The 27,469-nt window shown below is 39.6% G+C and overlaps 1 protein-coding gene across 3 annotated transcripts in view; it reads left to right on the top strand.

Moving 5' to 3' along the window:
- Positions 1–17,992, top strand: part of LOC135242414 (NACHT, LRR and PYD domains-containing protein 3-like) — a 31,175-nt gene extending 13,183 nt beyond the window's left edge. For 2 of the 3 annotated variants that reach the window (XM_064313497.1, XM_064313495.1), the window contains 4 exons: positions 2,072–4,061; positions 11,268–11,441; positions 12,277–12,450; positions 17,789–17,992. In XM_064313497.1, the coding sequence (XP_064169567.1) occupies positions 2,072–4,061; positions 11,268–11,441; positions 12,277–12,450; positions 17,789–17,954 (2,504 nt within the window). In that variant the 3' untranslated portion in view covers positions 17,955–17,992. The remainder of the gene's footprint in view (positions 1–2,071; positions 4,062–11,267; positions 11,442–12,276; positions 12,451–17,788) is intronic. The other variant, XM_064313496.1, reaches the window with a different exon arrangement.
- The last annotated feature ends 9,477 nt before the right edge of the window (positions 17,993–27,469 follow it).

Raw genomic sequence — 27,469 nt, forward strand, 5'->3', positions numbered from 1 at the left:
ATTCGCCAATGTTAATTTTAATTCATCCGCAGCACAGCACCCACAATTTTAAATTCCTCCTTCCTAGTTCCAAAATTAGGTTTAAGAAATTTAGAAAAATATACGAAACGAAACATACTACATTTCATTGTTACAGTTGTGTGTACTGTAATGTTTTTGCTATGTCTCTGATGGGTTTTTAGTTTTTTTTTTTCAGCCTAATGATGGCTTGCTTCACCGACAGTGACAGCTCTTTTTATCTGCTTACTTGTAAATGAAATAATGAGGGAAAAACACACACCTGGCCATGGAACAGCTGAGCAGCCAATTGTCCAATTACTTTTGGTCCCTTAAAAAGGGGGGGACCACATATAAAAAGTGCTGTAATTCCTACACCGTTCACCCGATTTGGACGTAAATACCTTCAAATTAAAGCTGAAGGACTGCACTTTGAGCTCATATTCATTATTTAATTTCAACTCCAATATGCTGTGGTAGACAGCTAAAATAACAATTAATTTGTCACTTCCAAATACGTACCTGACTGTAGCTGGGTGCAATTAAAATAATGAAATGATTTAAAATTCAATAAAATAATAAAATCAATGGTTAAAGCATGGACTTTGAAACTGGTGTAAACTGGTGTGCTCTCCTCGTCCTGGTCAGTACAGAAGCAGCTGAATTTTGTATTAATTGTAGCTGACCACTTGTTTTTTGGGGAAATCAGACAGGAGGGCATTATAGTAGTCCAGCCTGCAAGTGATGAATGCATTCATTAATCTCTCAGTGGTGGCTTGAGAGAAACGGCCGCAATATTCTTGAGATGATAAAAAGCAGACTTGATAATGATCCTGAAGTGGCGTTCAAAGCTGAGTTCAGAATCACAGATCACACCCAAATTTTTTACTTGTTGATTCACGCGTTAATGCCAGTCTGTGACTACAGTTTATAAGTCAGTTTCTCTCACCGGGCATTAGCGCAAATAACTAGTACTTCCGTTTTATCCTGGTTGAGCTTTAGAAAAGGCCATCCAAACATTGATGTCTAAAGTACCATTTAAAAAATAATCAATTGGCCTTGTGTCATCAGCAGACATGGCAATATAAAGTTGGGTGTGATCACCATTGCTGTGAAAATAAATACCGTGCCGAGTAAGGGGAAAATGTTGAGACTACACTGAGACCTGGGGCCATATTTACTCAGGATTTGCGATGCTTTTATGGACGCTAATGAAACAAATAGCATTTATCCATATTTACTAAGGTGCCGCACCAGAGATTTGCGCTGGTAAAAATGAGAAAAATGTGGCATCACTAAAATTTGCGTCTTTGGGTTATATTGCATATGTATTTTAGGGCATTCTTATGACAGACCACAGACATATGGGAGTAGAGAATGGAAATGTATGTATATATGTATATGACCTGTTACAGGTGATTTATCATGGCGGGTGGCCCTTGCAGCAAAAGTAATTGCGTCTGTTTTTTTGACGTCTGCACATAGCGGATGTTAACTTCTTTCCGGCACAAGATGAAAGTGGCCATGCTTAATAAGGGGCCAATTAAGGAGTTAACATGGCAATTATTTTTTTTTAAATTACATTGGTGATATGGGTGTTTGATAACTTTTTTTTTCCATTAAATTAATGAATGAATAATTATTTAAATGTTTTTTGTGTTTACTCAGGTTCCCTTTGTCTACTATTACTTTTTGTCTAAATATCTGAACTAGTCAGTGTGACAAAAGAGAATAATAGAAGAAATCATGTATTTTTCATGGCACTGTATGAATGATGCAAATAAGGTGGCACTAATATATTTTGCAAACGGAAATGCAGAGGTATGGGGCACAAAATAGCTTGCCTCTCTGGAGCCAGGGTGCCTCGCAGGGAATTTTGAAATGGCTTAGTTGGGCACAGCGGAGGGAAAGTATTCATTCTGGTGTGTGTAACACACTGAGAGAAGTGTTTTAACCTTTTCGAGATGTGTGAGACTGACAGGTGTGTAAAACATTGTGAAAACTGACTACATACACATTTTTATTGACTGCTACTGTTATTTTAAACATTGTTTCTCATGTTTCCTCTCCTCAGATAAATCCATAGAAAGAGCCCAGCAGGCACTGAAAACTGCTCTGAAGAAGAAGTTTGAATGCATATTTGAAGGTTTAGCAAAGCAGGGCAACCCAACCTTCCTCAATGAGATCTATACAGAGCTCTACATCACAGAGGGGGGAAGTGGGGGGGTCAATAATGAACACGAGGTCAGACAGATTGAGACAGTATCCAAGAGACAAACCACACAGGAGACTGCAATCCTCTGCAATGACATATTTAAGCCTTTACCTGGCCAGAAGAAACCCAGAACTGTTCTTACAAAGGGCATCGCTGGCATTGGGAAAACCGTCTCTGTGCAGAAGTTCATTCTGGACTGGGCAGAAGGAGAAGCCAATCAGGATGTTAATTTCATCTTTACTCTTCCTTTCCGAGATCTGAATCTGAAGAAAGAGAGAGAATTTAGTCTGATGCAACTTCTGCAGCACTACTTTCCACAACTGAAAGAGATCAGAAGTGTTGAACACGATGAAGTCAGAGTTGTGTTGATCTTTGATGGTCTGGATGAGTGTCGACTTCCTCTAGATTTCCAAAGCAATGAGATCTGCTGTGATATAACAGAGTCATCATCAGTGGATGTGTTGCTGACCAACCTCATTAAGGGGAATCTGCTTCCCAATGCTCTACTCTGGATCACCTCTCGACCAGCAGCAGCCAATCAGATACCTCCTGAGTGTGTCCATCGAGTGACAGAGGTAAGAGGGTTCAATGACCCACAGAAGGAGGAGTACTTCAGGAAGAGAATCAGAGATCAGAACAAGGCCAGCAGAATTATTGCACACATAAAGTCATCCAGGAGTCTCTACATCATGTGTCACATACCAGTCTTCTGCTGGATTTCTGCTACTGTTCTGGAGACAATGTTGGGTGAAGTAGAGAATGGTGACCTGCCCAAAACACTTACTGAAATGTACACACACTTCCTTATCATTCAGACTAATGTGAAGAATCAGAAGTATCATGGCACTGATGAGACAGACTCAAATAAGATGGCTGTATCAGATACAGAAATCATTCTGAAACTGGGGCAGCTGGCTTTTCTACAGCTGGAAAAGGGCAATCTGATATTCTATGAAGAGGACCTGAGGGAGAGTGGCATTGATGTCAGTGAAGCCTCAGTGTACTCTGGGTTGTGCACAGAGATATTTAAAGAGGAGTGTGGGTTGGATCAGGAGAAGACTTACTGCTTTGTGCATCTGAGCATTCAGGAGTATCTGGCTGCCTTGTTTGTGTTTCATTCATGTATAAATGAGTACAGAAATGTACTCGGACCAGGAAAGAAAAGATCCCAAGAAGAACTTTCAGAAGATGATGATGGTGATTCTGATTTTCATCATGCCCGTGATGACAATAAGGTAGAGGAAGAGGAGAAGACTGATGGTGACAGAGTGAAGCTGTCTGAGTTACACAGGAGGGCAGTGGATCGGGCTTTAAAGAGTAAGAATGGACACCTGGACCTTTTCCTCCGATTCCTTCTTGGCCTCTCTCTGGACTCCACTCAGACTCTTTTAAGAGGACTACTGACACAGACAGGAAGCAGATCTGATGGAGGGAGACACAAACCCAACTCCATTTTTACTTTCTTTCAAAGACTATGGGCATGGACAGGAACCACATCACCTGTACCAGATCCACAGACACAGACAGAAAGCAGCTCACAAAGCATTGAGAAAACAATCCAGTACATTAAGATGAAGATCAGAGAGGAATCTTCAGCAGAGAGGACCATCAATCTATTCCACTGTCTCAATGAACTGAATGACAACTCTCTAGTGGAGGAAATCCATAATTCCCTGAGATCAGGAAAACTTTCTGATAAAAAGCTGGAACTAGACCAGTGTTCAGCTCTGGCCTTTGTGTTACTGGTGTCAGAGGAGATCCCAGATGAGTTTGACTTGAAGGCCTACAACACATCAGCAGCAGGTCATCAGAGACTGCTACCAGTAGTCAGGAACTGCAGGAAGGCCATGTAAGTATTATGTCATTCATAATAATTGACAGCATTTGCCCACATATTTTATTTCTGGTCAGAATAAAGTATAAATAAAGAAAGTCAGAATAAAATGTTGGGCAAGTGAGAATTTGGTCAAAATTATGAGTTTTGAATTGAGCTGTCTCAGCAGTGATTGCCCTAATTTATTGCCCTACTTTTTGAGAAGGGAACACAAGTAGCAACAAATGGTAAAGCTCCTCACTTATCCTTTAAAATGTATTGTGTTTGTACCTTTTCTTATTATTCATCATCATCATCATCATCATCATCATCATCATCTTTTTCTTCTGGCTAGGGTGTCTATGGCAGCCCCTAGAACCATATAGTAAAAAGTTTTAAAATTTGGCACGCTGATTAGGGACAGTCCCATGATTATTTTCACCAAGATTCATGTCTCCACCTTGAGCGATCTAGCGCCACCAATGGGTCAAAGTTTGAGGTACGTTTATGCATGAAGTTTTTGAGCTGTAAGCCTGAGTTTAAGAAATGATATACTGTTGGATTCCTTGGACCAAGTCGAGTTCAACACATTGACATCAATTTCCGCCATATTGGATTTTCCACCATATTGGATTTTTTTGAAAAAGTCAAAAAAAAATTTCACAAATTTTGTCCAATCTTCACCAAATTCAGCACAGATGATGTTCAGACCAAGCCTCACAAAAGTTACCAGATGGATTTTTTATGTTCAAAAGCGTTTGCCCGTCACAGCCAATCGAAATCAGCGGCGAAGTTGCCAAACAGGAAGTGAGCTCATATTTCAGCAACGCTTTGATGTATCGACACCAAACTTGGTACATAGACTCAGTACTCTTTCCCGAGGACGTACAAAAAAAACGTGAGTCATTTTACTACTGCTGCAATAAGTAAAAACGCGTTTTGCCCAATAACTATTGATGCGTTTGCTGTAAAAAATTAATTCTTGTGTGTGGTTGTATGGAGGGAGATCCCAAGGCACAGACAAAAGCAATCGAAAATTTCAGCAAAGACACCAAACAGTAAGTGAGGTCATAACTCAGCAACGCTTTGATGTATCAAAACCGAACTTTTTACATGGACTCTGGACCCCATTTTGAGGACGCACAAAACATTTCCCATCATTTGACCACTGGGGGTGCTGCAATAAGCAAAAATGCATTTTGGCTAATAACTAGTGATATGTTTGCTAAAAAAAAACAAATTCTCATGTCTGGTGATACCATGAGAGGTCTCAAAGGTGGAGACATGGCAACTTTTCATGGCAACCTAATTGATGTGGCCGCCATATTGGATTTTATCAAAATGATTAAAAAATTTTCACGGGCCACAGAGTTGGCCCAATATTCACCAAATTTGGCACAGACAATCTTCGAAGGCTCACAAAAGTTATCAGATGTATTTTTGATTTTCTAAATCGTTTGTGCAGTACAGCCAATCGAAATTGTTGATACACACTCTCTTGAGCGTTTAGCAGCGATTATAGCCTAACTATCAAGATTCTAAGTAACTGGAGATAAAACTTTTTTTGTACTCCACTGAATATAAAAACGACTCATTGAAATCGGTTGAGAAATGTAAACATTATAGTGCTTTTTATCCAGAAAAACCACAGCTCCCCTGTTTACTTGTATTTGTTTTCAGGCCAGTCTTGCCTGGTTCAATATGGTGGCGACGTTGACGTACGATCCAAAGGCCAATGCGGCATCTATGTATACATGTCTATGTGCTGGACTGCGTGGCCCCCTCATCGCTGCTTGCAGCTATATTTTCATTTGGTTTAATTGACAGATTATCATTAAAGATAACAAATGATCAAATAAGTCATGAATTCATTGATAGGCAGAGCAATCTGATGGATCAACCTTTGTCAAAAACACAATTTAGAATCAGATTAAAATTAAGAGAGGCTATATTAAAGGCATACTACGTAGGATTTTTTATTAGAAATTATTATAAAATAACTATGCTAAGGCTTATGCACTGGCAATCTAAGTCTTTAGACACTTTAGCCAAATTTATGCTCCTTTTACCTGTATTTGTTACAAAATGTGTTCGGCACGCTTCTGGGTATGGCACTCTTTTCTGTGTGGGGAGGGCTGCGCATGGCTACAAAGCCTGTGGTTTGGCATCACATTCCAATGAAGTGTTTGTTGTAGTCAGCTGTTGCAATGGCAGATGCTGTTGCAAAAGCCTAGATACAGCAAAGCAAAAAGACAAGCCGACAGGGCTCAAAACTAGAGTCAACCTTGGAATTGCTTCTTCTCGGTGGTGTCAGCTGAAATTCGAGATGGGGATGAAAAGCGACGGGGAGTTGGCCTGTTTTCTGTCAGACCTCTAAGGAACGTGTAGTGAGTTAGTCTACCTTACACAGCTAGATGCCCGAGGTTGGATAGCTTTTGTATCAAATTCTGTACTTCTATCAAGATGTCGCCCCCCCCATGGAACTGCTGTTACTGTTTATAGTGGCACCTTGACGAGCTTGGTAATTCAAATGCATTTAGTTCAATTAGGGGAACTGAATTTGATACAGCATGCAGCATGCAAATGTTATGTGTAGCCAACTTCATTAACAACGCTAACAAAATTTCTAACAACGTTGAAAAGGCTACAAATATCTTCATGAAAAAGTAATTTACTTCACAAGTATATTAGTTAGCTATGATAGACCTATGGCCTGCTTACGTTACTTATTCCACTCCACCGCGATTCCGTATCTATATCCCAATTCTGACTAAATGTCAAGGAGGTATTTCAGGGAGCAGGATTATTGAGTTAGCCGGATAACTGCATGGAGTAAAACCCAGAACAACTCTTTTTCAGTCCATGTTCCAGATTTAGGTGGGTTCGGAGTTTTACTTGCAGTTATCATGTCAGCAATCCTGCTTTGTGAAACAGGGCCTAGAATAGTTAAATACCAAATGAGGAAAAACACAAAATTGCTGCACTGGCACTACAGAGTGCTAAGGGGTGCACTCAGTGATCGTTATAACATTTCATAATTCCTGTGACTATCTGTATGCTTATTCATTTTGCATTTTCGATATCTCTGACCACCTCACCTGTTTGCATGACATTTTGCTTGTAGCTTTCGAGGATGTGTCCTCAACGGAAATGTGGGTGGGGTTGAGGACGAAGGATGTGTGTGTAGGGTTCACAAACAGAGTGTACAAGCCCCACAGAATCCTTCATAGTATGCCTTTAAGTTACAATATTAAGACAAAGGTATTGGTAAAGGTATACACGATATTCAACATCTGATTTAATGATACATGTTCAACCACCTTAACAAACACAAATTATACAGACATGGAAATAAATAAGGCTTTATCATGAAAGGAATGAGAATACAAAACCACAGCTTGTAACCCAGGATGGACCAGTACTCTATGCAAAATCATCAGAAAAAGAATCAAGAACAGAGATCCAAGACTGTGATTAAAAACGTGGACTTGGACAAGTAAATGCAAGTGCTATAACTTTTCTTCACTAACTCAGTTTCAGTTTGTGAACTAGTTTTAGTGATTGATATACTTACCAAACTGTGTTTGTAAAGAAAACAATTATTCTTGTTTTTAATTGTTGGTTAAGGTTAAGGACAAATGTTGATTACATCCCAGCCATGTGTTTAAAAGTGGGGAACCCTCCCCTTTCTCCTGGCCTGCATACAGTTAATGAATGATTATGGAATGACAAGACAGAGATGGTTATGTACTCCTTTTTTATAAGATATCTCTTCAACATCATAATTAAAATAATTTGTTTTGGTTTGAGAGAGAGAGATTTGGTTATGAATGAAATGGTTGTGTTAATATGCTGATAGTAGTGTAAGGAATTAGATTTAGTCGCAGGGAGGAAAACATGTTTATTTGACTCCATTAACTTCAAATCCTGTAAAGTGAAGATGTATGTGAATACGGGTTCGCGTATACGTGCATTGGCAGCTCTGGAAAAGGGAAAAAAACTGTTTATTATGACACAATATGACCGTTGGCAATGATGGAAAAGGTGAACACTTTATTTTACAAAGCAAGACAAAAGACCGCTATGAAAAGAAAAGACATACAAACTAACAAACTAGGACAAAGAAAAGGAACACAAAGCGAGTAGTGATGAATGCCAAAATATTCTGTACAGCAAAGACTATGGTACCAGGAGAACTGTTAAGCAGATTCTCCTCAAATGTTTTTTTGGACTTCCCTTAAATCCAATCCAGAGAAAGCCTTCCACACCCCACAGCTCCCTTGGTTTGCCAAAATAAGGTCTGGATATGAATAGGCTGGTAACATCTGCCCCACCAAGAAACCCCCCTACTCCTCCAGAAAGAGAGAAACTGCACTTCCCCCCTCCTCTGTAGACACAGGAGAAGCATCAAAAGCCCGTGACAGTAATACGATACTTTGTACGATGGCACGTGATCCTATGATTTTACCTATCGATTCTTCAAATACTTCTCTATGGGAGTCCATGGTGGTGACCCATCTGTGACCCAGACACTTATGTAGGCATACCTATGTATAAATATACTACGCTTTACATACTTGTGATCATAACCCATAACTTATGATCATGTGCTTGTCTATGTATGATATTATTCACAGTTCCCCACATTTATCATATCATCCTTAGTTATCTACATGCAAATACATATGATGCATTTTTTCAGTCTGACCCAGGAGAGCCTGGGCCATTGTCCATGAATTGCAGAGCAGCCGTTTATGGCCCCCAATTGAAATTCTTCTGGACCCTCCACCTGGTATGGCCACAGCTCCAAGAGGGTACTATCCTGTCATCTGATTCCTCCAACTCTTCCAGGAGGATAAGCCATTTGAAGATTGCTTCCCCTCAATAAATGGGTCGAAAAAGACAGGCCCATGCAGCTTTCAGCTGCTGTCCCCATCCTGGGGCATTTTATGGCTCCACTCAGCTTCATTCATGTACGGCAGTGGAATTCTACAACTCCACCAATGTGCGTGCCATGGAAGAATATGTCCCATTGTGAAGGGACAACAGAGTTTATTGGGAAAATTGAAATTTTACCTTACAGTAGGACATTCGGTCAGGTAATAAACATACCATGTTACAAGGCTAGTCGTACCACACTGGTCTCTGCTTTATATATGATATAATCGGTGCCAGAGTGAGGTCTACTCTGGGAACTGTTAAAGTGACCTCTCCCCCCAGTGCCTGTTTTTGAGTTCATTCTGTGGCTCATCTCAGGCTAAAGCCTGACGAGTAGAGGGATTCTGAAGCTTCCCAGAGCCCAGAATAGACAGAATGATGTCTGCTTGGGCACCTCCATCAAATGTATCATTCTCCCAACAAAATAATCTCAAAGGTATTATTAACAGGAGTTCCTACAGAACTTTGGAATATCTTGTTTCTCTACCTGGTCATATGTAACACCAGCAGAACAGATGCACTGCCCTACCTGGTTATATTTTAACACCAGCAGAACAGACAGACTGCACTACCTGGTTATATGCAACGCCAGCAGAACAGATACACTGCACTACCTAGGTATATGTAACACAAGCAGAACAGATGCACTGCACTACTTGGTTATATGTAACACCAGCAGAACAGATGCACTGCCCTACCTGGTTATATGTAACACCAGCAGAACAGATGCACTGCACCTCCTGGTTATATGTAACACCAGCAGAACAGACAGACTGCACTGCCTGGTTATATGTAACACCAGCAGAACAAATGCACTGCACTTCCTGGTTATATGTAACACCAGCAGAACAGATGCACTGCACCTCCTGGTTACATGTAACACCAGCAGAACAGATGTACTGCACTACTTGGTTATATGTAACACCAGTAGAACAGATGCACTGCACCTCCTGGTTATATGTAACACCGGCAGAACAGATGCACTGCACCTCCTGGTTATATGTAACACCAGCAGAACAGATGCACTGCACTACTTGGTTATGTGTAACACCAGCAGAACAGATGCACTGCACTTCCTGGTTATATGTAACACCAGCAGAACAGATGCACTGCACTACTTGGTTATATGTAACACCAGTAGAACAGATGCACTGCACCTCCTGGTTATATGTAACACGGGCAGAACAGATGCACTGCACCTCCTGGTTATATGTAACACCAGCAGAACAGATGCACTGCACTACTTGGTTATGTGTAACACCAGCAGAACAGATGCACTGCACCTCCTGGTTATATGTAACACCAGCAGAACAGACAGACTGCACTTCCTGGTTATATGTAACACCAGCAAAACAGATGCACTGCCCTACTTGGTTATATGTAACACCAGCAGAACAGATGCAGTGCACTTCCAGGTTATATGTAACAACAGCGGAACAGATGCACTGCACTTCCTGATTATATGTGAACAGATCACTTCCTTGTCTTCCTGCTTCTTAAATTAATCTTTGTTTAGCTGTATGTTAGCTTGCAATGCTGTGGGAGGGTTTAATCCACAGCGCATGGGTTAAATGTGCCCACAGGCCTTCTGGTGATCGTCTGTTATGTATTTCAAAAGTAAATTACTGGCAGGTGTCCTTTTATTTCTCTGCCCCCACACTGTGGAATAGTCCACCTAGACAGATCAGAGAGGTGTCAAATGTAGCACTTCCCAAAAGCCTTCTGCAAAAGTACTTTTTGGGATGGCTTTTAAATGACTGTATTTTTGTATTTATTTTTATTTTATTTCATTCTTAGTCCATCCTATTTTAGTGCCTTGTTTTATTTGATTATGTTTTGCTCTATTGTTTTTATCTAATTATTTCCTGTTTTTGTATGCCCTGTTTCATCTGCATCCCCCCCCCCCCCCCCCCCCCCCACTGTTGGCTCCCATTTTTTGTATGAAACCTGCAAATTAAATAAATGTGTTTATTATTATTATTATTATTATTATTATTATTGCTCCTGCTGCTTCTACTACAGTACTACTACTACTACTACTACTACTACTACTACTAATAATAATAATAATAATAATAATAATAATAATAAAGAACCAGATTCTAACTCACTATCCACTCTGAAATATTAGCGTTTTATTCTTCACTTTTGGTAGTTGCTGTGCCAAGCGTCCAACAGCATTGCAATAGCATTCACCTTAAATTTCCTAAATTTTACTCTCTGGAAACCATCATTCTTCCATTTCAAATATGACATTGTAAGATGGGTAATATTATTATACTATAATATATGAACTCTTTGCAGACTGACCAGCTGTGACCTCACAGCGAAGTCCTGTGATATTGTGGCCTCAGCTCTCCGGTCATCTAACTCACCTCTGAGAGCTCTGGACCTCAGCTACAATAACCTGGGAGATTCAGGAGTGGAGCTGCTCTGTGCTGGACTGATGAGTCCAAACTGTAAACTACAGAGACTGGGGTGAGTAGTGATGTGTACTCTGTGACCCTCACGGACCCTCAACAAGAAATCGTTTTTATTCACTTCTGCTTCGCGTAGAAACTAGGGAACAGCGTAGTACTGAAATATCGATGCTTCCAATGCTGACGGTTCCTTCTGAGAACTGATCCTCACATAAAAAAAATATCGATACTAATTATTTTCTTGAAAACAGAGCTCAAACAATGTCAACTCTATCACTGTAGTACTAGACAGTTGTTCATCATACAACTGTCTAGTACTACAGTGATAGAGTTGACATAAAATCTCAACAACATCATAAACCTGGGGTGTCAATTTCTGCCCTCCTTTGAGAAAGGGGACTGCCTTGTAATTATTATTTTTTTTATCTCTAGTGGTTTTACTGATCTGATCGAGATCAGTAAAATATTAAATATATGCATCAAAGTGCAGAATATTTAAGCTTTGCAACGCTGTATGTGTTACAGCATTGCACCTTGAATCAATGACAGATGAAAGGTAAATATTTGAAAAATAATTGTATTAAATATATGTTGATATTACTTTCAGGCCATTTCACCCACCGCTAACTTGATTAGATGGTTACGTAATTAGGAAGAAAATAATTATGTATTGTAATTATTACAGCTTATGGGTTTTACTTCTACATTTTATTTATCTATTCCTAGTAAAGATTGAATGTTTTCGTTTTTGTAGACCGATTATCATGTCAGGTAAGGTAGAGTGCACCACAGTGATCATACTAACACTGTTTTTTCTGTTTGCAGATAAAATGTTTTAAAATCAGATTGTTTCCCATATCGTGTGTGTGTCCATGTGTGTGGTCTCTCTACAGGCTGGGTTGGTGTAATCTAACAGAGGGCTGCTGTGATGTTCTGGCTTCAGTCCTGCGTTCTCCTTACTCAGAGCTGAGAGATCTGGAGCTCAGAGACAACGAGCTGCAGGATTCAGGAGTGAGAGCGCTCTCTGCTGGACTGGAGGACCCACACTGTAAACTGCAGAGGCTGGGGTGAGTACAAACACACACTCCTTCAATAATTAAGGTCTTCAATGCGACTAAACACAGCGCAAAATACGCAAAGGAGTTCTATATACTTAAACTAATGTTCCTGTTTTTCCTCTTGGTAGAAATGGCAGAAATGTAAGCAGCTTTAAAATTTAACTTTCTGAAAACATTAACCAAGGCTCCCTGTTTCAGTTTAAGGTCACCACTTGGCCTTTCTGACTGTAGCCTAGTTAGTAATATTTGTTTTCTTGCTTTCTGTTCTCAATCATTTTGATTGCTTAGATAAATAGATACATTCTAATTAATATGTAATTTGTGTCCACAAATCCCTGCAGATATTTTGGAGCAGGTGAGAACATTTGTAAAGCAAATGATCCAGTCCTTTGCTCGCCTGCATTTATCAGAACCAGGAGATGTGTATTCACTGCCTTGACTGGATTTCGGCCAGAAAGGTCAAGGGGTGACATTACACTGAAACATGTAGCCTTAGTAACGGTTTCAGAAAGTTATATTTAAAGGTACGCCTGCCATTTCCTGTGGTTTTTAATGCTAACTGCAGTGTCTATGATTTAACAAGGGCCAATGTCAGAGGGAATGCATCACATCATATTACATTATTATCCAAAGTGACGTACGATAAGTGCATACGAGTGGAAGTGCCAGTATGAGTGCCAGTGTGAGTGTGTGTGTGCCAGTGTGAGTGCCCGTGCCAGTGTGTGTGTGTGTGTGTGTGTGTGTGTGTGTGCCAGTGTGAGTGTGTGTGTGTGTGTGTGTGTGTCCATGCCAATGTGAGTGCCATGTGAGTGTGTGTGTGTGTGTGTGTGTTAGGGCTGTCAAAAAATATTCGAAGTTCGAAAAATATTTGAAAATCTTCGAACCGAAATTTGAGCATTCGAATATTAGTTTTGGACCCCGCGTTTTGTAATTAACATGAATATACAGGCTTTAATTTCATGCGGCGAATCATGTTCATGCATGCAAAGTTCATTTCCTGTGCTAACGTTACTTCCTCTGTCAGCAAAAAGTGTTCTGCCCTGGATCCAGAGCAAGTGGATCGTCTGGTTTTCCTTGTCAATAACCGTGATACTTTCAGCTCCATGGACACCTAACGTTACTGGTCAGCTAGCCTCGCGAGCCAGTCTCTTTTTTCACTTCGTTCAACAGATCTGGTCAGCTAACAATTTAGGCTAAGTAATGTTCCCATGGCAGGCTGTTTCCTTTCTATTCTGAAGATTTTGATAAAATTGGATGATGAAAAAAGTTAAACAAACCAAACAGAGTAAGTCATTTATGTTGTTTTAGGCTACAGGTATTAGCTGTTTGAATAGTTTTTGTGTTAAGAAATAAACAGGGATTTCCTATAAACAATCATTTCCCTATTATTGTGATTAATAAATTCTGAGTTGTGGCAAATTACATCCACGAGAAAGTGCTTTATTCATTTGCGCATTAGGCTATAGAAACTGCAGGGGGCTCATTTATAAAATGAACTTGCATGCATACGCGAAGTGAAGACCTGACTTTTCCACGGTCAAATGTAGCCATGTCAAAATTTTATAAAGCACTACTTTGACGTGATTTTCTACGTACGTGCCAAAGTTGATCTAAAATATGTTTTATAAACGAGGCCCCAGATGTAGTAACCTAGTATGAAAGTTCACCGATGTCCTCTATTCTACTGCCCGCTTGTGGAAAATAATGCGCAGGCCAGTTTGGAGGGAGAGTCACGTGCATAGTGCACCTGACAATAAGCAGCTTATATTTGTGAATTATAGGCAAATGATATTCAAATATATTTGAACTCTAACTAATTACAAAAGCTAATATTCAAACTCAATTTCATGGCACTTTTGACAGCCTTAGTGTGTGTGCCCGTGCCAGTGTGAGTGCCAGTGTGTGTGTCAGTGTGTTTGTTGTGAAATATACGCACATTTGTGATGCCTGGGTACCTTCCAAAACAGCTGTGCATAATACCACACCTGTTGTTTATGGCGTTGTCGGCCTTTTGAGTACAGTCTTGCCTGATTGACAATTAATTTGTTCAGTAGGTGAGAGCATAAGCTTTCTAACGATCTATAACATGTCTGATTTTTCTTTTGGAATAGCGTTTTATCGGTCAGCGTAACCGAAAATGTTCTTATCATCGCATTCAATTACGCATTCACGTGGTAGCAGTTAAACAAAGATGCTGCTAACGAAACCTTGTCAATGATTTTTCGAAATTTCTTGGAAAATACTATTATTATTGAGGACTTCTGAGCATAGCTAAGCCATATGTTTGCTGATAGACCTAGCTGACATCGTTTTCTGGTGTAAGACAGGAGCGGACAGAACTATATCATGATTTCCTGTCTCTGTCTCCATCTACTGAAAACAGATAAGATTTCATCATTGCTATGTAAGTATTACTGCTCAAAATATTTCGGTTATATACATTATTTTTAAATTGAATGTCTTTAAATAGGTTAGTGGTATTTCATAATGAGGATATTTCACACTGTAATGTAAGCGTTCGTTAATTGGTAGTCTAGTCGTTTTTGTGATGCATGCAACAATGATGAGGACAGTGAAAATTGTTTTCATGTCCTCCCATCACCATACAAGAAAACATACGAGAGTACAGAGTATAGAAATACATACAAGAGTTAATTATTACACATTTAGGTACTGTACAGCATTGTGTGACAATATTTTCCCATTATTTTTAAATCTGATATCAATGTTTCATCTTAAAGGAGTACCATGGTGATTTTCACACTTTCTCGGTTTTATGTGCTATTTGCACAAGAGGCATTGAAGAAACACAGTAAGCAAAGTATTAAATATGTCCGTTCTGTATTTTTGGAGAAATATGCGTTTTAAATTCATCGTCCTATTTTCAACCGGTTGAGAAAGTTGTCATTTTTTTACGTCACGAATACAGTAACCACTCCCATTTCCACGCCCCGTAAAGAAATCTGACAGGACACACCGTCCTGCTGTTCAGACAATGCAAATATTTGACTAACGTTAGGTTCACTTAAATTAGAGTGCCTTTAGATTATTTCTGGTTATATTCATTTAGCTAGCTAGCTAACGTTAGCTAGCTAGGAGGTTTGCTTTCATAAGGCAATGTTATCGATAACGTTAGCTTGCTAGTTTGCTTTTATGAGGACGTTATAGTTGTGCTTTTATCTTAACTTGGCTAGCTAGATAGCAAAAATTATAATTGGATATAAGTCAACGTCCTTACCTTAGCTATCTATCGATACTTGATATACTACTAAGCTAGCTAGCTTGTGAAAATTCAGTCTCCCAAAGAGAGCGTATCATGGGGGAAGCTATAGTAACGGGGCACGGTCTGTCAATCATAGCTAACTGACAGTTCTCATTACCACGCCCAGACGGTTCGGGTGAATTTTTATAGTGGGAAATTTAGGCTTAGAAAAATACGTTTTAAAGTACATTGAAATGACTGAAGAATAAAAAAATTATGCACATTTGTTTTGTTGTTGCCTGAAGACAACTGGGAAGTGTCACGTTCAACCACCATGGTACTCCTTTAAGCCTTCATAAGGGGCTCATTTATATGCTTTAAAATGGACAAAAAGCAGTATATTCCTCTTTGGAGAGATTTTGGATATGTTTCTGGACCCCTAGCTATTGTAGACCACTGTACTCATGGAAAGCTTGTAATTCCCACTTGAAAATGATGCAAAAACTGAGTTTCTTGAGTAAAAACAGTTGAATTGTAGTGAATATGAATATGTTGTGATTTACAGCAATACATAATTTCGACATTTTGGGTAGATTTGGAGATTCTGGGTACACTGCTTAGTTTTTGGTTCATAGATCTTTAGTAGTTCTACACATCCACCCTTAGATATTATGAACTTGTGGTCAATAAGATTTTGTATATATGCAATCTCTCAGTATTTCATTGCGAACTAAAAAAAGTAGAAATTTATTTTATATTTTTTGCCTAGACAATTGCATTTGTGGCACTTTATTTCTACCAAAATTATTAATATAAAGTAATCTAAGCTAGTATTGTAAATGGTACAAATGTCTTGCTTCATTTAAACCATTTTTCAAGTCTCTGTGGTGTTCACATCTGGAGTTATAAAGCTTTACCCCCTTAATGCACATGCCAAATCTGGCCAATCCTTGCCCATTTAAGGGGTACCCTATTTAAAGCTTTATAACTCCAGATGTGAACACCACAGCGAAACCACATCGTTAGAAAACTTATACTCTCACCTACTGAATAAATGAATTGTCAGTCAAGCCAGACTTTACTAAAAAGGGCGACAATGCCGTAAACAACATGTGTGGTATTACGCACAGCTATTTTGGAAGGTAAATTGTTTATTTATTATTTTATTTTATTTTTTTATTTTTTTTTATTTATTGTTTTTTGTGTTTTGTTTTCTTGTGTTTTTTGTCTTTGTTCTTTTGTCTTTTGTTTTGTTCATTTGTGTGTCTGTGTTTGCTTTCCATTTTTTATCAGCTCTCAGATGTAGTATGCTTGTATACCACTATTATTGTCATTATTTTCTGTCTACTTCCATCAGATGAGCTCGATTAATAACGGACTCATATTGATTATATTTCTGTTAACTATTGATTGTTTTATGTTGGTGATGCTGTTATTTTATTGCTGTTTTTGTTTGTTTGTACTATACTTTATGTTGTAGGACCCCCTCGAAAACAAGATGGTACATCTCTAGGGGTTTATCCTAGTAAAGAATTTCAATATAATATATATGTGTTTGATACACACAGCCCTGTTAGTTTATATTAATGTGTGTAAGGTGTGTAACACACTGCTATGTGTATAACACACACACAGCCCTATTACTTAATTTTAATATACTGTAAGGTGTGTAACACATTGCTATGTGTTTGACACACACAGCCCTGTTGTTTATATTAATGTGTGTCAGGTGTGTACCACACTTCTATGTGTTTGACACACATAGCCCTGTTAGTTTATATTAACGTATTGTAAGGTGTGTAACACACTGCTATGTGTCTGACACACACAGCCCTGTTAGTTTATATAATTGTGTGTAAGGTGTGTAACACACTACTATGTGTTTGATACACACAGCCATGTTAGTTTATATTAATGTGTGTAAGGTGTGTAACATACTGCTATGTATCTTATACACACAGCCCTGTTAGTTTATATTGGTGTGCTGTAATATGTGTAACACACTGCTCTGTGTTTGATACACACAGTATGTTTAGTTTATTTTAATGTGTGTAAGGTGTGTAACACACTCCTATGTGTTTGACACGCATAGCCCTGTTATTGTATATTAATGTGTGTAAGGTGTGTGTGTCCTTCTCTCTGCAGGCTGTCAGGCTGTAGAGTCACACAGAGAGGCTGTGATTCTCTGGCTTCAGCTCTGTGTTCAAACCCCTCACACCTGAGAGAACTGGACCTGAGATACAATCACCCAGGAGACTCAGGAGTGAGAGCGCTGTCTGCTGCTAAACTGGACACACTCACACTGCTGTAAGTACAGAGAGTTTCCATACTGCACCTCACACACACACACGCACGCACACACACACACGCACACCTGAGAGAGCTGGACCTGAGATACAATCACCCAGGAGACTCAGGAGTGAGAGCGCTGTCTGCTGCTAAACTGGACACACTCACACTGCTGTAAGTACAGAGAGTTTCCATACTGCACCTCACACACACACACACACACACACACACACACACACACACACACACACACACACACACACACACGCACACCTGAGAGAGCTGGACCTGAGATACAATCACCGAGGAGACTCAGGAGTGAGAGTGCTGTCTGCTGCTAAACTGGACACACTCACACTGCTGTAAGTACAGAGAGTTTCCATACTGCACCTCACACACACACACACACACACACACACTCACACTCTGTTCTGCTGTTCTTACAGTGTGGACCATGAAGGAGAGAACAGGACCAAACCAGGACCCAGGAAATGTGAGTCTGTATTGACACAGGACACATAGATACACACTCTACTGTGAGTGTGCATGTGTGTACACACATAAACACATGTGGAAACACACATGTACACAAACACACACATATATTATCACTGTTCTTTCTCTCACACATCTAATAAGGTGAATATTAATCTAATGTCTCTGATGTGCAGACGGCTGTCAGCTCACACTGGATCCAAACACTGCAAACAGAAACCTGTCTCTGTCTGAGGGGAACAGGAAGGTGACACACACACCGGGGAAAGAGGAGCCATATCCTGATCATCCAGAGAGATTTGAGCAGTGGCGCCAGGTTGTGTGCAGAGAGAGTGTGTGTGAGCGCTGTTACTGGGAGGCTGAGTTCAGTGTGTCTGAGGGGAGTGCGTTTTCTGTGGCCGTGACGTATAGAGGAATCAGCAGGAAAGGAGGAGATTCTGACTGTGTGTTTGGATGGAATAAAAACTCCTGGAGTCTGGAGTTCTTTAAACACAGTTACTCAGTCTGGCACAATAAGAACCAAACACACATACATGCCCCCCCCTCCCCCTATCGTAGAGCAGAAGTGTGTGATGATGATGATGATGATCTTAGAGGTGTGTGTGTGTACAGGGTAGGAGTGTCTGTGGACCGTCCGGCCGGCACTCTGTCCTTCTACAGTGTCTCTGACTCTGACACACTGACCCTCCTGCACAGATTCCACACACACTTCACTCAACACACACCACTCTGTGCTGGATTTGGAGTGTGGAGTTCCTCAATGTCCCTGTGCCAACTGGAGTAGAGACACACACGCGCACACACACACACACACACACACACACACACACAAACACACTCTCTCTCTCACACACACACACACACCCACAAATCCCTGGGTATGTAGTAGGGGTGTTCAGAGAGGCCACTATTTGTATTTGCATCATATTTGGATAAAATGGAAGAGGGCGTGGTTTGAACCAGAAGTGGCCGTTGCTTTGCAGGAATAAAGTAAACTTGTAGACAACCCAGATTTATATATATATATATATATTTTTTTTTTTTTTTTTTTTTGGTCATTGACACTCCTATTCCTGTGATATTAAAGGCATCTATCATAATAATGCAGTATAAAAACATGTTATGCAACATGCTGCTGCAACAGAGCTAACTATTTTGTGGCACCCTGGCAAATGAGCTCCTGCCCCCTGCAACAGGAGCAAACAGCCTATCAGGCAATACAACTTTCCTTCTCAACGTTAGATACAATTTGAAAAAAATTAAGACTGTTAATGAAGCAAAGAACATTTAAAAGTATAACCAATTACCAAAGTTAACTTCTAGATGGTTAACAATACAGCAGGATAGTACCATATCTTCGTTGAGGACACACCCTCAAGCGCTACAAGCAAAATGTCTTGCGAAGAGGTGAGGTGGTCAGAGTTATTGAAAATCGCATTTTTAGCAACATGAATGACTCAATACAGATGGTAACAGTAATTAGACAGTGTTATGATGTTCTTTACACTGAGTGCACACCTTCAAGTGTGGGAAAATCTTACGGTAGCTACTCTGTAGTGCTGTTGCATTTATTTTGTGTTTTTCCTCATACGGTATTTAGTTATTGCAGACATTTAGTTAGAATTGGGATGTAAACACAGAAACCTGTATTTATTTTCTCAAATGCAACCAAATATTTTTCTGTTTTTTTCTGATTTAATATTTGCAGACTCAGAGCTTTTATTAAAGGGTATTCTTATACACTTTGGTTTCACCATGTAGTAATTACAGCACTTTTTATACGTAGTCCCCCATTTCAGTGTTTTAGACAAATTAACATAATGTCAAATAAAAGAGTCATGTTTTGTATTTGGTTCCATATCCTTTGCATACCATGACTTCCTGATGTCTGTGACCTATCAACATCATCAGAGTCTGGATATCTTGTCAGGTTGTCCTACAAGCGATACAAAAGCTCTTTGCATTTGAATGGATCTCTATGGGAATTGGGGGGTGGGACTAGATTCAGCTGTAAATTATGCTGATAGAAGAATTGTTTCTTCTGATTAATTTTCCTGTTGAACTCAATGGAAAAAATATTCAGGAGAAACAATGCTTGTAGTATCTACTGCATATCTGGCAGCAGCACGGTGGTTTGAGGCTCATTTGATACCTTGGACCCTTGATTACTTAAAGCCATTTAGCCAACAAATGTGTTCCATACTGTATGAGCATAATTCAGTGGAAGTACTACAACTTATGAATAGAATATTTACTGTCATTGATTAGAAATTTTGTTAGCTTTGTTAGTGACGTTGGCTAGAGAAACATAGCTTGATAGCATGCATGCTGTATCAAATTCAGTTCCCCTGATTGAATTAAATGCAGGTGAACTACAGATGCCTAGGCACTTATGCTATGTTTTATTATAAGTGAACCCTGATGAGGACTGTTAGACGTTTCAGTAAACATTGACTTTATTTTGATATTTCTCAGTACTAATTAATTAACCCCTTCTATATCGCCCCCCTTGCATGTCGGGGGCAGGGGGGGGGTGGGGGGGGCGCAGCACTTGTCGAGCAGGGAGGGGGGTTGGGGAGGGGGCGCATTTGGATGTGGACGACGGACAGACGGACAAACGGACGGACGGGGGGGGGCGCTCGACCCAGTGTACCGAAAAATCGTACCGAAAACAGCTGACGGTTGGTAGCCTACAGAAAATGAAGACAGGCGAACCGCAGTTCATATATTAGCACATTAATTTATTTTAATTGAATGTAGTTTTCCAGTTTAAAAAGTAGGCTATAGACAGAGCATTTTCCCACAGAATATTTAATAGCCAAAGAACCAAGCACTTTCCCTATTTTCAATAAAATTTCGTTTTAGTTTTTTATTTTAAACAATTTAGATTGAAAGAATGTGTTTGAAAGGCCTATGGTAATTTTATTTTACTAAATTTCCCAAAATGTGTTGTTTTAGCCCTAGATGCTGATTTCTTTACCGTGACTTGTTCTAATGGCTGCTTGAAAGAGAAAGTGCTGATATACGTTGGCTAAGTAGATATAGGCTATCGTTTTCTCATAAAATGTAGTCGATATAGTAGCCTTGGCTAGCCTACTTTGAGACGTTTTTTTTTTTTTTTTTTTTAAAGGCTTGTTATTTAATTGAAAATAAATAGCACACTTGACTTACTGATAATAATGTTCGATTATTATCCATTTATTATCCATATTTACATACCCAATTTCGTCACCAGAGACTCCTCATTCGCTACAGCAGGAGGAACAAACTATTGTTGTGTCGTTCGCGAACGATTCGGGCAAAAGTACTGTTGTGTCGTTTGCGAACGATTCGGAGCGGGTGTAGTACATTCAGTGAATGAATCACTGAACTGCGAACGATAGTCAGTCAGTGAACTACCAGTTCACGTTCGCGAACGAATCGTTTCACGAAGTGATTCAGTACACTTCGTTCACCCAAAAGATTCGTTCTTTTGAACGAATCATTCATGAACGACACAACACTAGTCTGGCAGCAGGAGGTCTGGAAGATGGTAGAAAATAACTACATTAGCTGACTAGTTTACTATTCCATTGATTGAGGTCCATTGGTTTATTTATTTTTGTCAAATACCCCACCCCCATGAACACGTCAAATGCCTCCTACAATTTCATATGCCATATTTATTATTCAAAATCAGGCCTACCCCTTTACACATGAGATATTGTATAAAGATGTTCACCGATGCTAAATGGGATCAAGTTCTTCATTGCGCATGCTCTGTGCTGTGAAGTCAAAGCTGTTTTCACTGTCCTTTGAAATATTTAATCAGATGAGTGATTTCTTCCAAGGGCTCAACATTTAATAGGCTACATTTTGTTGTAAAAAAAAAAACCTTTTTAGGCATAAAGACTCAAAACCTTTCCTTGCCACTGCGTAACAATTTCAGCTTACATACTCAAAAACTAGTGGTTTGTTTACACAGGAGAATCAATGTGTCTTTTCATGCAAGTTTAACAAACTAAACATCGTTAGAAACATCATTTCACCTTCAACAGGTAGTTCAGCTGCAGAACTGCCGCTCAACATTTTTTTTTTAAATTAATTAATTTTTTTATCACAACTGTAGTGCGTGAAAACCCCAGGAGGTTAGCTGTTTCTACGATGCAGGTACCACCGTGTCTGACACCATCAATTAGGCTATGCTATCGTCAAAGTCGCTTCTATTCAAATGTTTGGTCGAATCAAAAACTAAACCTGTTCACCATGTATGCAGGCTTTATTTTATACTGAGCTCCAGCCACGTGATTCGCTGTTTGGTGGAGTGGGCTATTTGTGTTAATGAGCAGATGTACCTAATTAAGTGGCCAGTGAGTGTATATTTGTTTATGCATGATACTGGTATATGTCTTGTGATTTTACAAATATTGAAAAAGTGATGCAATATGATAATTGACCATATTTATGCATCTAACGGTCCTGTAGTCAAGAACATATTAACATAACTAAAGCATAGAAGGACAATTAATATAGACATCGGCAATGCAAGCCTTTGGAATACCTGGGAATTTTAGTTATTGATGCTGTTTTTGTTTAGTTTTTCTTTTTTATTTTAATAATCTAATGTCTTGTGTGTCTTTTTGAGTATGTGATTACTGTCATATTTAAATATGTGACTATTGTAATATTTGTATAATTGAAATAAAGTTTATTTTTAAAAATAAAAGCTAAAACAGACAAATGAGCTGACTTGGTATCATTACTAATTGGAGAATAAAGAAAGGTTGGTATACGATCGGAATCACCGTGGTCACAGGCTAATACCGAGTGCTCCCCATTCACACAACACCCGGGGTCCGCAAGTTTACTTCTGCACATGTTCCGCTAGAAAATTATAGGGCATCTAATAATTTATAATGTCGCTAATCAGAAAGTAAACTACTAAAAAATATCAACCCTATCCACAATATTTCTGACAAGGCCTCTGTATAGCGAGATGTGTGCGGATCTTTCGGTTGGGAAACGGAAGTGTCGTTGTTCATTGTTTTTAGCGAAGTCGATGAAAGTTAGCAAGCTAGCTAGCTATCTTGTTTAATTACCGTTTCATTCACCGTTTCATTTTGCATGTCTCTGAGGAGTTATGGGACAACATGCAGTTTGCGGCTGTCACAACGGGCGAGTGAAATTAAATATGTGGCTACAACAGGAATGTTATGATCAGAAACTGCTCAAGAAAGCGCAGTGCTCCTGTCCGCAGTGGTTCTCCTTCCATCGACTGCCTACTGCCGAAGAGGACAGACAAATGTGGCTTTGGAATCTCTGCTTGAAAAAGCCTCCAAAAAATTTGTTTGTTTGTTCATTTCATTTTGTTGACAAGAAGCCAACAGAGGAGAATCCCTACCCAACTTTATGGCTCGGGTACAACAGACCCCCAGAAAAGAAGTGCTGTATATTGTCAAGGAATAATGCCAACATTGTGCAAACAGGTTAGTGTTTAGCCAAACAGTTACTTAGAAACGAAGTAGGATAGGAATCCACGGATGTGTTTTGAATTTGAGAAGTCCAGATTAGCATTTGTGAATACTTTTATAATTGTGAATTAATAGCATTGCCCACGTAGTACAACAATTACGTATGTTATCCCTTCTAGATGATTGTGTTGAAATGGATGGCCCTCTCGTTACATGCTGTGATGCCCATTCACAGTGGGTGGATCCTGTGCTTGAAGACCTTGACTATGCAACATGATGCCCTTTGCAGAACAGCAGCACAGCAGATCCAGTACCAAGCAAGAGCCCAGTTACAGACAGACTGGTTACCAACTCTGCTGACTGTTTCCTCTACACTGGTCTCCCTTTGCTGTCATTTCAGACCCTGGTTGAGTGCCTCAAGCCTTTTGCTCCAGCTTCAATTTCAGTGCATCCAGTGGACCAAATCCTGATGACACTCATGAAACTGAGGCTTAACCTAGTCATGGCAGGTCTGGCACGTCGTTTTGGAGTGTCACAGGGTCTGGGAAGCAAGATTGTGGATTGATGTAATGACTGAGCATCGTAAACGTCTAGTGCCATGGTTCCCAAGGGAAACCATCTCTTTGACCATGCCACTTGCATTTACGCAGAGGTTCCCCAAGACCATGTTCATCATTGATTGTTCAGAGAGTGTGCTTCAGAAAGCCAAGAATTTGGACTCGCAAAGTGCCTCCTACAGTCATTACTATGCCACAAACACTATTAAATATCTTGTGGCAATAGCTCCTTGTGGATTGATCATGTTCATCTCAGATGCCTATGGTGGCAGGTGCAGTGACAAATTTATACTGGTTACCTAGATTACCTACAGCCTGGGGATGAAGTCATAGCAGATTGTGGATTTGCTATTTGCGACTTACTGGAGGAACGCAAAGTGACCTTGGTCATTCCAGCCTTCACACGCAGGGGTAGCCAGCTTACCTATGATGAGGTCACCAGCACCAGGTGAATTGCAAATGTTTGGATTCATGTGGAGAGAGCAATCAGGAGACTGAAAGTTTACAAAATCCTCTCACAAACTGTGCCTATCACGCTCATCCCCAAAATAGATCAAATACTGCTTATCTGTGCTAGTATGGTGAATCTGAGAGGGGACCTTATTTCAAGGAAATAGGGTGATTTGTGTAAGTGTCCTCTAGGAAATGTGCCTGTGAGATGAAGGTCAGTATGTTGTGTCAAAAACAGCTTAAATGACAATGGATGTAATTTTATGTAAGCGTAAAGTGGAACCATACTTTTGTATTACAAGTATTAATATGTGCACTGTACAAAGTTTATTTAGTGTCATCAGTTTACTTGAAAACATTTCATGTATTTCAGCATTCTATATATAGAGGAAAAGGCTCTCCTTGCCAGCTGATGTGAGCAGAATTGTACAGAATTGATTTGTTTGTGTCATGAGATTAATATTCAAGCAGTATTTAATCTTATTCAAACCTATTCACAACATACAATCGTTCTGTGTATGTCTTAATTTTTGGTGAATGTGAGTCTTTGTTGGTTGGTTTGAGACAATGTCAGTAAATAAATAAAAAACTCCTTACATATTATATAAATTTCATAGTAACTATATACAATAGTTTAAGTGAAATCCAGTGAAAAAATACATTTCTAAAAAGTGACCAAGAGCATTGAGTCATACAAAACCAAACAAAAAACCCTAACTATCAGAACAGTCAATGTTTCTAGCCTCTCCTTTCTTAGTATTTCAACTCACTCCATCTTCACCAATTAAATGTACTTCTTGTACAGTTATAGTTTACCAGCTACAAAGTCATCTACAACTCTGGGCAACATATGTAAAAAGTAAAAGTAAAAGATGCTCTACCTGGCACTTTGTGTATTCTCTATCAAAAGGGATGTCCAACACCAGGTATTCCTTAGGTGTCCAGACAACTAGCTTGCAGGTTTGAACTCCCAGACACAGCATGGCCAACTGGCATTGGAAGTAATACCCATTTGAACCATTTTGTTTCACTAAAAACTGCTCATCCCCTAAGGACTTGATGTCTCCATGGGGCTTGTTTAGAAACTCTGCAAGTGACATGGAGAAATTGAATCGGCATTTCACCCCTAAGGGTTGTGAAGCATCAAAGGCTCCTTTTCCACTGCAGGGCCGAACGGTTCTGAGCACGGAAAGGAACGGTTCCAATGGTGTTTCCACCTGGAAACGGTTTGGTGCGGAATGATTACAAACCATGCCCAGCACGATATTTTCAGCACGGTTAGACAACCGTGCTCAGTGCAGCAGAACCGTTTGGGCGGGCAGGCTTAATGACGTATTCACTGATTGGTTTCACATTACATCAGTTTTGTGACTCCGCATACGGTCTCTTCACGTCCTCTTCCGTAAGCTAGGTCAGTGGAGAAGCTAATATAAATAAAAATGCCAATCAAAAATCGTATTCCATCATAGCAACAAGATAAACCCGACAATATCCATTAGATATACAGCAGTGAAAACGCTGCTCACTGAATAACGAAATAAACGGGACAAAGTTTTAAAAAAATTATACCATGTCATTCTACAGTCAATATCTGGGACTAAATATTGAATAAATAGGCTACATTACCTTACCATTGGTTTTACAGGTAGAGATGTCCCTTTTGAGACTGCGTGGTCGTATATTGTCTTCGACAATCCGTTTATTAAATATATTTTGCGCATTTGTGATACCTGGGTACATTCAAAATAGCTGTGCATAATACCACCCGTATCGTTTATGGCGTTGCTGCCGTTTTTAGTACACTCTGGCTTGATTGACAATTCATTTATTCAGTAGGTGAGAGTATAAGCTTTCTAACGATGTATAACATGTCTAATTTTGCTTTTGGAATAGCGTTTTATTGGTCTGCGTAACCGAACATTTTCTTATCATCGCATTCACTTACACATTAAGACGCTGCACCTAAAGAAACGTTAACAATTTTTTGTAATTTCTTGGAAAATACTATTATTATTGAGGACTTCTGGGCATAGCTAAGCCGTATATTTGCTGATAGACCTATCTGACATCGTTTTCTGGAGCAAAACAGAAGTGGATTGAACTCGTTGATTTACTGTCTCTGTCTGAACACATAAAATTTCATCATTGCTATGTGAGTATTACTGCTCAAAATATTTTGGTTATACACATTATTTTTGGATTGAGTGTCTTTAAATAGATTAGTGGTATTATATAATGTGGATATTTCACACCGTAATGTAAGCGTTAGCTAGTAGTTTTTTGAATGCACGCAACAGTGATGGTCAGTGGAGGATACGCTAAAAAGAAAAACCAAAAACAGACCAAAATACACAGAATCCTCATCCGTTTCGTCAGCCAACGAAACATAACATAACAAAAACAAACCAGTATGGGGAGTGACAACAACAACTGGTGCATATTACATTGACAACGGGACGCCGTCGCTGATCCACCGCTTCACTTGCTGTCCTCACTAGATACTACCTAGTCCTGGTTTTAGCAGCCCGACGGTGGAAACAGAAACGGTAACTGTTCCCACAAGTACTGAGCAGCGCGGAACGGCA

Source organism: Anguilla rostrata, chromosome 16 (genome assembly GCF_018555375.3).
Source record: "Anguilla rostrata isolate EN2019 chromosome 16, ASM1855537v3, whole genome shotgun sequence".
NCBI classification, from domain to species: domain Eukaryota; kingdom Metazoa; phylum Chordata; class Actinopteri; order Anguilliformes; family Anguillidae; genus Anguilla; species Anguilla rostrata.